This window comes from Filicampus tigris, chromosome 13 (assembly GCF_054856515.1).
Source record: "Filicampus tigris isolate MCC_2025a chromosome 13, RoL_Ftig_1.0, whole genome shotgun sequence".
In the NCBI taxonomy this organism is placed as follows: domain Eukaryota; kingdom Metazoa; phylum Chordata; class Actinopteri; order Syngnathiformes; family Syngnathidae; genus Filicampus; species Filicampus tigris.
The window spans coordinates 5,488,578-5,503,448 of NC_141229.1; the positions used below are offsets into that span (position 1 = coordinate 5,488,578).

Below are 14,871 nucleotides of genomic sequence, written 5' to 3' on the forward strand. Positions count from 1 at the left end.
AATAGTAGACCATTGACAAGCAACCGGTACCAGTCATCGTATTCACAAAACTGCCTCCCGCCAAGGAAGGAGCAGCACATTGAATTGGATTGCGGCATTAAATCATTATGTAGAAAGTGCTCAATACTTTACATTCTATTTAGTTATGTTATTACTTTAGGTTTTTAAAAGTAAAAAGTTTTACATTACTATTTTTCCTCATTAAAAAAACAAAAACAACATTTAGATGTTTTTTGAAACAGATTGGAATTTTCATTCATTTCAATGGGGAAAGGTTATTTTTTTTTAGCACGTTCACATAACTCATTAAACTTTTTTAAGGCACCACTGTAGTTCTATACACAACAGTAAAACGTAAATTATAGTCATCATATGTCCACTTTACATTAAAAAAAAAAAAATCTTTTGTTTTGAAATACAACACCGGAAATGTGAGTGCGGTCGCACTTCCAGTAAGACGAGTCGTGGTAGTTGTAGCTTGACGCTGTCAAAATTTCCAGTATAAAAAACATACACGAGAAGTTGTTGCTTTATTTCAGGTGTAAATCCGACTGTCTGACTAGAAGCTGCGCGACCTTCTTCTTCTTTTGCTCTGATTCTGTACTCGACATGGTGGACGTGAAACAGCCCATCCCTGGGTATCATTTGGACTTTTTACTATTAATAACACGTTAAATTTAACACTGGCATCTCATAGTGACCGCTTCTGCATACTATTCAATTGAGCACTATATATTTTTTCCCTTTTAAATGTAATGTGGTACTATGTGTTTTTGTTGTTGGTGTTCCACAGTGGTGTGCCAGGTGGTGATGGCAAGCACAAGTTTATGAAAAGTCATCAGGTCGCCTTTTACAGGTGTGTCACTTCATCATTCTAAACTTATTTATTTGTCTTGAACTCACATGAACTTAATACAATTCTGTACTGCTTTGATTTTTTTTTTAACTGTGTATTTTTATTATGGTGTGGTATAATCATTTCAGATTAATTCATGTGTTTAAATTATGTTGATTTAGCATTTAACATAATTTAGTATTTCAACTTTTTATTTCTTTGTGATTTTTTGGGTGATATTTTATATATTTTTTTACTGTAAAAAACAACAAATATTTTCCTTTTATATAATTTTTAACTGAATGTGAATATAAACATTTCTGGTATTCGTATTTAATTTTCTGCTTTTCATTTTTGTGCGATTAAGTTTCAATTTTCAAAAATGTATTTATTTATATTGTACTGAAATGCTTTTTGAAGTTTTTATTAAATTTTTCTCATTGACATTTTTATATAATTATAATATTTTGCGATTAATTAACCAAATGCAACCGAGTGTGAATCCAGTGAATAATTCAGAAAAATCCAAAGTAATCATAATAATAATTAAAGTCAGTCAGTTTTTAATTCAAATTTCATTAATAATGTTAAAAATCATGTCACTTTTGAATTTTTTTGAAAGACGGCAGACAAAGGGTCCCAAAATGCAGTACGAAGCCCTTTTCCATACACTTGTCCTCAGCGAAAAGGGAGTCCACTTCGAGTTGCTGGAACCAGACATACAGGTATGAAGTCCACCATCATTTAAAAATAACCCACTAACATAAAGGTAAAATATTCAATGAATTAAAAAAAAAACACAGATTACATTCCAGGTGTGTCGCGACTATTATTCAGATTATGAAGATTTGAGTTTTTTTGTTTGTTTGTTTTCCCCACAGAGCCAGCTGCTTGTGTGCTTGTCGCCCTGCAAAAACAACACGGTCAGGATCGTCATTGACGAACTGATTCCCATCAAAGCACGCTACCGGGTCCCGGATGTTCTCACCCAGGAGCCGCAGTGTGAAAAGTGAGGCTGGCCACGCATATAGACTCTTACTATGTGGCGGGTCAAATTGACCCCGTTTAGTCTGTCACTTATGCAGAGGGTCAAATTGACCCCGTTTAATATCACCATACACCTCTTTGACATCCGCATACGCCTCTTGGAGGTTGTCACACACTTCCTCGATGTCCTCTTTCCTGTTGATATTATCACGTACCTCTTGGACGACCTCATGCACCTGCTTGACATCGTCTCACACCGCTTTGACGTCATCCTACAACTCTTTGATGCCATCCTATAACTCTGTGAAGTTATCGACTCCTCTGTGATGTGCCGGGCAGGGTGAGACTGGAGGAGCGTCAGGATGACTCGGTGACGCTCTCCTGGGCCTCGGGACTCTACGGGTGCCGCGTGTGGCGCCAACCTTTCCGCGTGGAGCTCCTGTGCGAGGACCAAGCGGTGGTGACGTTCAACGCACAAAGCAAGCTATGGTTCGAGAATCTGCGGGAACGCCCCCCGGAGTGAGCGGCTCATTTATATGTCAATTAACATACAGTGAGCCGACGGTATTCAACATAATAGACATTTTTGTCTCATGTGTGGTTTTTTTTTTCTCAGGGCCAAGGAAGAGAGAAAAGAGGTCAGAGGCACACGGCACGACCAGCGTTTGTTTAATAATTCCTCTATAATTCTTTGGAACCGTTTATTGCTCGATCTCTTCGAATGACGTCACTCACCAAATATTACCGGAAATTGCCGAACATTTGCATTTTCGTTGTTAAGCACGTTGCTATGGGTGTGTGCTCATGAAAACAAACTAAAGTATGTTTAAAATGGTTTTAGTTTTACTCACAAGATGGTTGGCCAAGTTTACTTCACACCTGGTCTTTAAGTCTTCGGGATCGTTAGCGTCCTTTTTGACGTCAGTCTAACTTCGAGCATGAGCATTAGCATTAGCATTAGCATTAGCGCGAAAAGGTGGACATGCGCAGTTGAGTTGCAGTTAATGTCCCAGACTCTAAACTTGCTGTAGTAACAACACAAGAAATAAAGGTTCCAGACATGAACACAACACGACGTTATCAACAGTAATTAACATTTTGATTAGCATTTCGCTTTGTCTTACAATTATCACGTTAGCTATATTTACAGAAAATATGTATTAATTTACAACTTAAACTTAACCAAGTTCTGACTTAACCAACAAACTATGAATTATTTATCATCAAATCTAAGAGTTGCGGAGCATCACTGACAATTATTGTCTCAACTTTCTCACAGCTGGAAGAAGACAACCTGTGGAGAGAGACATTCAGGAACTTTGTGGACATCAAAGCCAACGGTTTGGGTTCACCTCACGCTAATGAAGAATTTGTAATGTAAATAATCAGAGGTGGGCATTTGACTAAAAATTGAGCGTCCGTTATTAGACCTCCGACTGCAGCGTGGGTATCCTTCCGCCTTTTTTTTCCGGGGGTGAAAAAAGTAGTACCGGTCTATAGGCCGGTCCGCCTCTAATTTTAAATGACCGTCCGTCTGCGAGTCCGACTAAACTTTCACTCGCCATCGAAGCCTCGCCGCAAAAAATAGACTAATGACGGACTGCGGACGAATCGTGGACACCCACGTTCCAAAAACACGCATGGTAGGCTAATAGTACACTCTAAATTGCCCCCTAGGTGTGAGAGTGATTGTTCGTTTATCTCTGTGCGCCCTGCGAATGGCTGGCGACCGGTTCAGAGTGTACCCCGCCTACTTCCTGAAGCCAGCTGGGATAGGTTCCAGCACGCCCGCGACTTTATGTGAGGATAAACGGACTGGATAATGGATGGGTGGATGGTTCCTGCAAAAACAGGCTGCTAAATGGCTGTGCAAATATTAGTAGAGTTGGCTGACTTTTTCAAATTTGCTTTTTTGGTGTTTGACATTAACTGAATGTTCAGTTTAGACTTAACATTAACTAAATGTTCTTGTTTTGTCGTTTGCTTTTTAAAAATATTTGTTATTGTTCATTATCTACATTTAGCCAAATTGGAACAGATTCAGATATCTTGTACAAATGTTTGAAATTTATCAAAATTAAAATTTATTTTTGTACATTTCACTCACATTAACGGAATAAGAATACATGGGTCATTCTAAAATTCAAGGACAATTTAGCCACCAGTATTTTTGAGGGACGGATGAATATGATTAATTTTCCTTTTTTTAAAAATTTTTTTAAATTTGTTATATCGTCAAGAAAAGCAGGTGAGGAACAATCATTTATTGTTATGTCATATGTTTGTCTGTGTTTGGCATAACCCAGATACAAATACTCAATAAGCTAAAAAACACACGTTTAAACAAAATTGCTGAATAAATCCTTTACAGTTAAAGAAAATTACATTTTATTTGAATAATAGAATTCTAGTATCTTACTAACTACGGTAACAAGGTTGAAAGTTGCAGTTGCAAGGCAATGCTAATGTTTTTGCTAAGAGGTCTTGCTAGCTGTGTTAGCAGCTGCGCTAATCGCTCAAGAACATACTTTGATATTAATTCTGCTAATATGACAAATAAATGTCATTTCTGCTGAATCATAGAGATCACATTGTTTTCTCTTTAGATGGATAAAAAGGTTGTAGAAACATTGTTGCTCATATCCTGAGACACAACCTCAGGCAACTATTTAAAATATGTCTGCAATATAAATGTTTCAAAAGTAACAGGGAAGACATACCAACAAAACCATAGCCCCCCCCCAAAGCTGATTTATTACTTATTTTAGTTGTGATATTTAATATGCAATGAATGTTCTCTTGCTCTTTTAGCATTGACGAAGTTGAAGAAGCTAAGTATGATGCTGTGTGTTTTACCGCGTAGGACCCAGTAGCATTGGCGCTGACTTGCGTCTCCATGGATTCCAGGATGTGTTCGGCGTGCCAGAACACGCCGACAGCCTCCGCCTGGCAGACACCAGGTCCACGAATAACTAAATTACCTTTACACACTGTCCTGTTTTTTGCCTGATTGGACTTGTTTTGACATTTAACATTTATCATTCTTTCCCCTCTGAAATTTGATGACTTTTCCTCGAGTGACCCAAAAATGAATATAGTCTGACTGCGCCCAGATCAAATTTGCAAAAATCACGTCAGACCAGTCACCTTAGATGTAGTCTGAGGAGGTGTAGGTTTGGAATCGACTTTCTGCCGGCAAATTATACCTCTGCCTCACTTATCTCCAATGACAATCCCTCTGCTGCACACTCCGATCTCACAAATTGGTAAACCGCTTGCGCTAGCATGAAAATCAGGTTCCGTCTGTATTCGCACTCAGCCGCAGATGCGTTGTCTATTAATATATGCGTGTAATTCTATAGGACAGTGGCGAGACCCCAAGGAGTTTGAACCACATACCTGTCAACTTGTACGTTTTCCCCGTATTTTATACGTTTTTTGATCATTTCAAATTGTGTACGCCGTAACAATTTTTGTACGTGGGAAAAAAAATAATAAATGTAAAACTCGTTTTTTGTTAGACCGATCTCGTCTTGCCCATTTCGGCTCTAATCCGGAGCGTCCGTTAGCGATTCCGAGTGCAAACTTCGACCGACTTTCACGCGCAAAGTGTATCTGCTCCAATGTCCTCCCCAGAAATGACGAACCTTACCGACTGTACAACCTGGACGTATTCGCCTATGAGATCAACAGCCATCTGGGCGTGTACGGCAGCGTCCCGCTCGTGGTGGCTCACAAGCAGGACCGAACTTTGGGAGTCTTTTGGCTCAATGCCTCAGACTCGTTTGTGCACGTTAACTACAGCCAGGTACTGGGCGAGTTTTTAGTCCCAAGTCTGTATTCCTACCCCTTGGTCCTGTTGCAGTTTTTCGTCTCGATCTTGGTTTAAGTCCCCTCTTAACCTTTTGTCCTAACTCCTCTTTTAGATATGTCTGAAGTCCTTAGTCTTTTTTTTATTCTTTAGTCACAAATCCTGGTCTTTAGTCCTAAATCCTCGTCCATTGTCCTATAGCCTTTTGTCCCTTCCTAATATCTCTCTATGTTATAGTCTTTAGGCCTAAATCATTGCCTTTGTCCTAATTAAATCATAATCCAGTTTTAATTATTAGTCCAATCTTAGTCTTTCATGCTGTTTTAGTTCTTACATTTTCGTTTTATTTCCCCTAGTCCTTATTCCTGCTTTAGTCTTTAGTCGTGTCTTTTGGTCTGTCTTAGTCTTTTGTCCTACTGTACAGTATATCCTAGTGTTTACTCCTAAGTATATAGTCTGAGCTCCGTCACTTTAAGTCTTTAGTGCTGTCTTAGTTTTTCAGTGTTCCTTAGTCTTGCTAGTACTCAATTTTTAGTTAAAATTCTTAGTCTTTAGTCCTGTTTTGGTCTTTATTTGTGCATAAATCTTTTGCCTTGTCATATTTTTTTTTTTTCTGACGGCCTAAGCACATTTTTTTGGAACTGTTGGCTATTTTTGCAAAGCTCTTCAAACAAATAAGAAAACCTTTCACCAAAATAACAAAACATCTGTTTTTTCCATAGCCTTCCGTCCTAACTCCTAAGACCTAGTCCTTAGTGCAGTTAGTCTTAAGTCCTATCACAGTCTTCAGTCTTAGGTCCGAGCACTTTAGTACTTGTCCATAGTCCCGTTTTATTTCTTAGTCCTGTCTCAAACTAGTTCTAATGAATAATTATCTAAATTTCTGGACTTCCGCCAGGAAGACGGGCCGCTGCCCCACACCGACGTCCACTGGCTATCTGAGAGCGGAGTGATAGACTGCATGGTTCTGCTGGGACCGAGCCCGGCACAGATGTACCGCCAGTACGCTGAGCTGACGGGTGTGTGAGCGACAGATCACAAGCACCGATTTCCCAGAAGTAAACGTAACGGCGACAACACAGTGTTCTGAATCATTCATCCATTCATTCACTTCCTAATCACTACATAGGGATTTTTACTGAACGTCTTAATCAACTACACACAATAAAAAAAATCCCTATATAGTGAATGAGTAAATGATTGTGAACACAACCTGACACCCCCTCCAGGGTACCAGGCCCTCCCGCCTCTATTCACCCTGGGTTACCACCATTCGCGCTGGGACGAGGACACCCAAGAAGACATGGCAGAGGTGGACGCTAAGTTTGACCAGCACCACATCCCGTACGACGTCATGTGGCTGGACATCGAACACACGGACGGGAAGCGCTTCTTCACCTGGAACCCCAAGCTGTTTCCTGACCCGGCCTGCCTGCAGCGCCACCTGGAGGAGAAGAACAGGAAGGTCCATCACCTGTTTTTCTGTCCTTAGTCAAGTCACCAAGTACCAAGTCACAGTCTTTAGTCCTATGTCCTAGTCTGTCTGTCTCTTGTATGTTGTCCTAATTACGAGAAATCCTAGTCTTTAGACCTAGTCTGTAGTCCTAGTCCTATCTGAGTCCCCCCATCTTTTTTTTAGTTTTGTTGTATTCTGTTGTTACAAAGTCTTTAGTCCAAAGCTCTAGTCCTTGTTCATATTTAATCCTTCTTAAGCCCTGTTTTCTTCTTTCGTCCTACATTCCGCTGTTTTACTCCCAACCCAGCCAGTCTCTTATCTGATTTCAGTTGGTGGTTATCATTGATCCACCTATTATGATCGATCCTGATTGGTCGCTGTACCATGAGGGGCTGGACGGAGGGCATTTCGTCATGGACAGAGAAGGGCATCTCTACAAGGGCACTTCCTGGGCGGGCGACTCGTATTTTCCGGACTTCAGCAGCCCGCACACCCGGGCCTGGTACGCCAAGTGCTTTTCCCTGGATCGGTACAAGGTTAGTATGATCTTTCGTCCCACTTCTTACTCCACTTTGGTAATGCATCAAATCCAAGGGTTTCATGAGGACTTTCCATCTGTGTAACTGATAACCATGTTGTCAATTAAAACGTCGTATGATGACATAAGAAAATTGGCGATAAAAAAGATGGTCTTTCGTCCCACTTCTGACACCAATTTGGCCATTTAACAAATTGAAACCCTCGATGATGGCTTTCCATCCACATAACTATACTGTCAATAAGACCTCATTTAGACGATGTACAGAATAAACATTAGTGGAAAGACGGTCTTTTGTCTCACTTCTGACAGTAATTTGTAGTAGGAATTCAAACGTCAAACCAAACGTTAAATTGTTGCTGTGACCTAATAAGAATTTTTTTTTTGTCATTTTGGATGTGTGTTTCTCGACGCAGGGCTCGACGCCATCATTGCACGCATGGACTGACATGAACGAACCCACCGTGTTCTCCGGGCCCGAGTTGACGTTGCCTAAGGACGCGTTGCAATATGGCGGCTGGGAACACCGTGACTTGCACAACCTGTACGGTTTTTACCAGGTGAGGGGAAAAAAAGGAATGAAAATAAATAGTAATAGTTTTAGTCTAACAAATATTGACTTGACTGGCATGTTTGAACAAAAAAAAAAAAAAAAAAAAAGAGATTGCTAAAAGCGGAAAGGTGGTGGAATGTGGTGGAGCCTGAGGCTCTTAGCAAACATTCAAATGCACGTCAGTCAATCCCACTGTTAACTTATCAAACAGAAGGACTGTGCAATATTTTATGCGGAAAATGAGCTGTAATCCATTGCTTTAAGACGTAGCCTACAATCATCCGTGTGATTCATTCTTTCCATTTTAATCTGGAAATTAAAATGTTAAAATAATGGAACATAGACTGATTGTTTTATTTCATTGTAATTTAACAAAAAGAAATGTTATTTAACATAAGTCTGTCGAGCTCTAAGGTTAAAGGTAACTATGGAAGCTAATTTCAGGATTCAACACCGAAAGCTAGCGTTTGAAGCTAACTTCAGAAGCTAAACATGAAAAGCTATCGTTAGAGGCTTTGTCGAAGCCAATGAATGCTAACATTTGAGGTAACATTGGGAACAAATTCTGAAGCTAATGACAAAGCTCAATTTGGAAATCAACACAGGAGGAAAAATCTGAAGCTATCATTGGTCTTACTTAGCGCTAACGTTGGAGATAATGTTGAAAGCTAACACTAGACGCTATTGTTGAAACGAACATTGGTAGCTAACATTAAAAGTAACGTTGAAGAAAATGTTGGAGGCTCTCACCATGTTTTACTGGTCTCCGGAGCTGGGCATCATCTAACCATCACCGCGTTCCGTCCTGCATATTTAATCGTCCCATGCGGTCCGACAGACGCAATGACGTGAGCCCCATATTCTTTTGATTTCACCGATCACCTCACTGTGCGTGTGTCAGTTGTTTTTGTTTGATATTTTTTCTTTGTTTGGCGGCGGTTCTGCTCGTGTTAAAATTAGATTAAAATACAAACAAAATAGTGTGTAACTTTTCTATTTTTTAATTTTTGCTTTCTAAGCGAAAAGGAAAGAAAGGTTGATGCATTGACGTACAGCACCACAAATAAATTTTTTGGTGCTCAATTCATCTCTCCTAGCAAATGGCGTCTGTGGACGGCCTGATGACCCGCTCGGGTGGCATCGAGAGGCCTTTCGTCCTGTCTCGCTCCTTCTTCGCCGGGACTCAGAGACTAGGTATGCGGATCAACGTTGAATTCCAGTACAAAACGGAACCATGAGCAGCAATGGTTTGTCACGCAGGAGCCGTGTGGACGGGCGACAACCTCTCGACTTGGGAGTATCTGAAGATCTCCATCCCCATGTGTCTGTCCATGTGCGTAACAGGCCTCTCGTTCTGCGGAGGTGAGTTAAAAAAAAAAAAAAAAAATTCAAAATAGCTACTCCAGTCCAGATCCCATTAGAATCAAATCATATGTTATGTGTGAAGCACTTTTCATACATTAAAAATGCAACGGATTTGTCAACATCATGAACACATTTAAAAACTAGTAAAAGAATCTTTAAAGCGATCCTGGAAAACTTGGAGAGCCAGTGCAGTGATCTTAAAACCAGTGTAAAGTGCTTCAGAAAACAGGTCAGCCGCGACTGGTCGTTCAGTCGACAAAAGTGACAAAATGGCCGCCCCCCAGAGATGGCTGAAAATGGATGGATTAACTCTTATCCCACAAAAGCGATATTTATCAGAATGCCTTGTTTCAACTAGTGTGCTTGCATAGAACATATTCTTGAAAAAAAATATGTTTGGGTTGACCTCCTCTCTAAGTAATTCATTGAAGCCAATTACGACAACACCTTTTGAGAGGAGAACGTATGAGCGGATTAGCAGAACCTTGACGTGCTATATCAAATTAAAACCCTTGATGTGGGCTTTCCATCCACGTAGGCAATCAATCTTTATCTCGAGGGAATAGCTTGAAATTTGTTCCCGTGCCTTTCAGCCGACATTGGCGGGTTCATTCCGGAGCCGAGCCCCGAGTTGCTGGTCCGCTGGTACCAAGCCGCCTGCCTGCAGCCCTTCTTCCGAGGTCACTCGTCGATGAACACGGTGCGCCGGGAGCCATGGCTGTTCGAGAAGAATGTGACCGACACCATCCGAAGTGTCATTGAAGAGCGGTACAGTACCACGGTCCTTTGCCTACACTTGCATTCACCTCATTTGAAATAATTCCAAAAATAACAAGCGTCTGGATTCTCAGGTACCGCTTGATACCTTACTGGTACACTCTCTTCTACCGGGCGCACACCGACGGCCTGCCTGTGCTCAGGTCAGTGCCGCTGCTCGCTGGATAAGATTGGCAAAAACTTTACAAATGATGTTTTCAATATCTGTTTGTTCCGCCACTTGTTAGCATTCAACAGTTTATGATAGTTGTCACTATCATAAAAACGGTTAACTTTATATGCGATGTATTGAGTTGCATTTTAGTGGGTTGCTAGGTTGCTTTCTTGGTTGGTTAGCTGGTCAGTTGATTGGTTAGCCAGTTGTCAGTTTTAAAACATTTTCATTTTTATTCAATGTACCTGTAATCTATTAAGTAACATGTTGATTTTTTTTAAACTCTTTTAATGTACTTTACTGCCATTTAGAGAAACAGTCAGTCAAAAACAAACCATCCTGAAACACTAAAAAAAAAAAGAGGAAACAGTAGACCCACTAATTGAAACACTGCATTCTTATTAATTTTGCGTTTGTGGGCTATAAATTAAGTAGCAAAATGCACTCACTTTTAGCCAAATCTGGGGGCGGCCATTTTGTCTTCTGTCGACTAAAAATGACATCACAACTGCTCACACCGACCAACCACGGCTGACCTGTTTTCTGAATCTGAACAGTGATTGGTCGTTGTGAGCAGTTGTGATGTCATTTTCAGTCGACAGAAAACAAAATGGCCGCCGCCTGAGGTAGCTAAAAACGAGTGGATTAACACTTATTCCACAAACGCAATATTTATCAGTGCCTTGTTTCAACTAGTGGGCTTGCATAGAACATATTCTTGAAAAAAGATTTTAGCGTTGACTTCCACTTTAAACAAAAATAAAATAAAATGACTCATCCCTTTGAAGCGGTGATTAGTCTGCCGGCACTGGGGGGGACACGTGGGGAAACCAAAATCCAGCAAATGGAACACACACACACACACACAAATCTTGCTTTAACTGTTTGCTGGTTGTTGCCAGCAACAAACTGGACTTGAACAAGTCATCATTTTGTATGGAATCTCATTTGCTTTTGGGGGTTGTCCCTAAAGTAATGTCCTTGATGTTCAGGCCACTGTGGATAGAATTCCCTCAGGAGAAGAACATCTTCAGCGTGGACCACCAGTACATGCTCGGTGATGTAGCTTTTAGCATTTTTTCACCCACTCACCGCTAACACTGTTTGTTCTATTAATTTATGTTAATGTTGAACACAGGGGAAGCGCTGATGGCGTGTCCCGTCACGGAATCCGGCATTTCCGAATTGGAAGTCGTATTTCCCGGAGCGGAGCAGGTAGCGTAAATATTGATCCAAGAGGTTTTAAGTTACTGTCAACTATATCGGTTTGGTTTGTGTTTCAGCTTTGGTATGACGTCAAATCGGCGGCGGTTCACCAAGGAGGCATGACTCTGAGTTTCCCGGTAACCTTGGAAACGGTAATTTTTTTTTTTTTTTTTAATCTTTTCAGGTTTCTGTTATCTCTGTCAACATGAAGCTTCCCTGGAGAAAGTTTTTTTTTTTTTAAAGCAGAACTGTTAACAGCAGATTGCAAAAGCCACAAGCAAACTGTTAACTACACATTACAAAGAGTTCAGAATATTGAAATGTCAAAACATCACATTTAATGCATAAAGTTTTATGATGGCCACAATTGACCAATTAACTAACGAACTCGGTTTACTATTACAATCATGCAAAAGCTGCATGGATCTACGTTAACAGCTGGCATTTGTAGCATATGTCCATATGCCGTACTGCGACAACGATGTGACAGCAATGTCGCAAAGTATAAGTAAAGTGAATGCGTGAAGTCGTGTACTCACATTCTCGGACACAACAGTATTATATGAGTACATCGTGTTATCTTAAATACCGTATTGGCCCGGGTATAAGACGGCCCTGATTATAAGACGACCCCGTCTTTTTCAAGACTCAAGTTTGAAAAAAGTTTTTTTGAACACCAAATTAATTTTTATACAGAAAATAATTACAGTACATCTGAAACGAATGATTATAACAATATATTTGAGAGAGTTATTTTGCCTCATTCAAATCTTAATATCTGAACATTTAAATATGTAAACTAAAGTGCAATTGTGACCCCGAATATGAAACGACCCCCACTTTTTCAGTCTTGTTTCAATGCAAAAAAAACACCGTCTTATATTCGGGCCAATACGGTACTTCAAGAGCTAGCTAACCATTGGAGTGAACAAACATGCCCATTTGTGTGCAACGTCATCAGATTCCGGTGTTCCAGCGAGGCGGTACGATGGTGTGCCGCGCCGTAGCGGTGGGGACTTGCACCGCTGACCTCCAGAAGACGCCCCTCGCCATCACGGTGGCTCTGGACGGTCAGGTGAGAGGAGCAAAGTGGATAGCTCGAAGCATGGCGGGTAGCTTCAGAGCTGCAGTTGCGGCAATGCTGCTTTTGCGGAGTTCTGTTTGAAAGGCACACGCTAAATTCCTTATGCTCTGTTTTGGCCCTTTATCGGAGTTTATTAGCGTTGGAGGTAGTTTGAGATTTTCCATGATAGTTAGTTTTTATTTTGTTTTGACTTTTGTTTTTAGAGAATTTTTCAATTTGTTTTTAGTTTTTGAAAATGCTTCATTTTAGATTAGTTTTGGTATTAGCTTGAGTTTGTTTTGATATATGGAGTATTTGTTGAGTGCAAGATTTTAAAAAAGTCACTGAGTATTGTGTAAAAAAAAAAAAGTAAACCACTATTCTGAAACGACTGTTGGACCTTCTATCTTCTGTACAGACCAAACAGCAATACTGAAATAAATTAAATTTACAATGAACCCTGAAAGCCCATGTAAAATATTAATCGACAAATTATAGTTACAGGTAGTTTTATAAACATGAGATGTCGTTTCAGTTAGTTTCCAATCTCCCACAGGGTGGCGCCAACGGTGAGGTGTACCTGGATGACGGCCACACCTTTTCGTACCGCGACAAGCGGGAGTTCTGCCTACGCTCCTTCCGCATGCTAGCAGGACGCTTGCAGTGCCGGTGAGTTCTCCCCCGCCCTCCTCATTTTAGATTTACATGACATCTCAACACTGCCACCCGGCAGAGCCGCCGGCCAAGTGGGAAGCTACAAGCGCGGCATAGCGCTGCGCTCGGTGGAGGTCTTGGGGTTGCGGGGCCAGCCATCAGCGGTACAGGTCTACATGGCGGGGGCGGCAGAGGGCGCGTCAGCGGAGTACGAGTACGACCCGGAGCGGCTCTCGCTCAGCATCGGCAACTTGGAGCTCAGCCTCGATGACGACTGGGACATCCAGATTGGTTGACTTGCTGCCACAGCATTACACCTTGACTTTATTTGCGAAATGTAATTGATTGAGTTGGATTGTAGACTGCTCCAAAAAAATAAAATCGCACACTTAAAGTTAAGATGAACGTTTTCCTGTGTCTTTCCTGTCTCTTGTCGTTTTCCAGGGCCTGTCTCCAATAAAAGATGATAAAAGATGTCAAAGGCTGTATATCGATGTATATATATATATATATATATATATATATATATATATATACAAACATTGGGTATACACAGTATAAAACATTGAGTTGAGGATATGACCCAGGGTTTTGGATCAAGATTTTGATCCAACAAGGGGTGAAATACCCACACTAATGAGTCGAAGCTACCAAGAAATGGATGACCAGGTTATCAGTATGGCTAGAGTTAAAAATAACACAAATGTTATCACCAACATTTTCTGAGAAGAAAAAACTTGCCCCTGTGAGGAGTCAGCCATCAGAGCAAGTCACTCACATATCTTTGTCACAGTTTTGACACCAAATGACCTTTCTGATGCAACTGGGTTTTCAACCCTTTGTGCTTGTGTCCAAAGTCAGCAGCATTACCCACGGAGCAATTCTGCCACCAGCAACATTTTCAAAGAATGTCACATAAATGTCACATAAAATCGCCAGTACACCAACCAGCTTCAGATGGCCCAAATCCTCAATACAATCTGCTGGGTCAAAATAATTCACCCAACTTTGGGTAACCCTAACCCAATATGCTCAAAATCCACAGCTACCCAGCGGGTGGGTTCGAAAAACAACCCAGCATTTTTTTTTTTTGTGTGTGTGTGCGTATAAGTTGACTACTAGCCAATCTCAACATTATTTTAACATTTTTGGAGGGAGTTTCAGATCCTTCAAAGACTAGAGGACTGCTTAAAATGTATTTCAAACAAATGACATTTCGTGATTTTGAGTCTCCTATAAACGTGTCCTGTCGCAACATTTTCCTTGTCCCCACTTTTTGTCCCTTTCGAAGAAATCTGGCGCGGCGGTGGAGGATTGTCATGTCCCAAATGGGTTCTTGCTGAGATCGCTCGACGCTGAGCTCCATTGAGAGGCGCTTGAATGCCTTCTGCTGAGGCAGGGCATCCAGCGGCCATGCTTTGGATGGCCTCCGGCATGGCCCGCTGGCCTTTGTGCCACCCAACAATGACCGA

At 41.1% G+C, this 14,871-nt stretch overlaps 1 protein-coding gene across 1 annotated transcript; it reads left to right on the forward strand.

Moving 5' to 3' along the window:
* Positions 1 to 475: 475 nt before the first annotated feature.
* On the forward strand, positions 476 to 13,798 carry ganc (glucosidase, alpha; neutral C). The gene is made up of 23 exons (XM_086049011.1): positions 476 to 638; positions 794 to 856; positions 1,458 to 1,560; positions 1,717 to 1,844; positions 2,162 to 2,341; positions 2,439 to 2,460; positions 3,102 to 3,162; positions 4,686 to 4,782; positions 5,459 to 5,630; positions 6,532 to 6,652; positions 6,863 to 7,098; positions 7,419 to 7,625; positions 8,044 to 8,187; positions 9,278 to 9,374; positions 9,441 to 9,542; positions 10,139 to 10,313; positions 10,397 to 10,465; positions 11,469 to 11,533; positions 11,615 to 11,691; positions 11,760 to 11,834; positions 12,644 to 12,757; positions 13,302 to 13,414; positions 13,479 to 13,798. Exons 1-23 carry the CDS (start codon positions 610 to 612, stop codon positions 13,693 to 13,695), a joined length of 2,667 nt encoding a protein of 888 aa, XP_085905137.1. The 5' UTR covers positions 476 to 609; the 3' UTR covers positions 13,696 to 13,798.
* Positions 13,799 to 14,871: the final 1,073 nt, after the last annotated feature.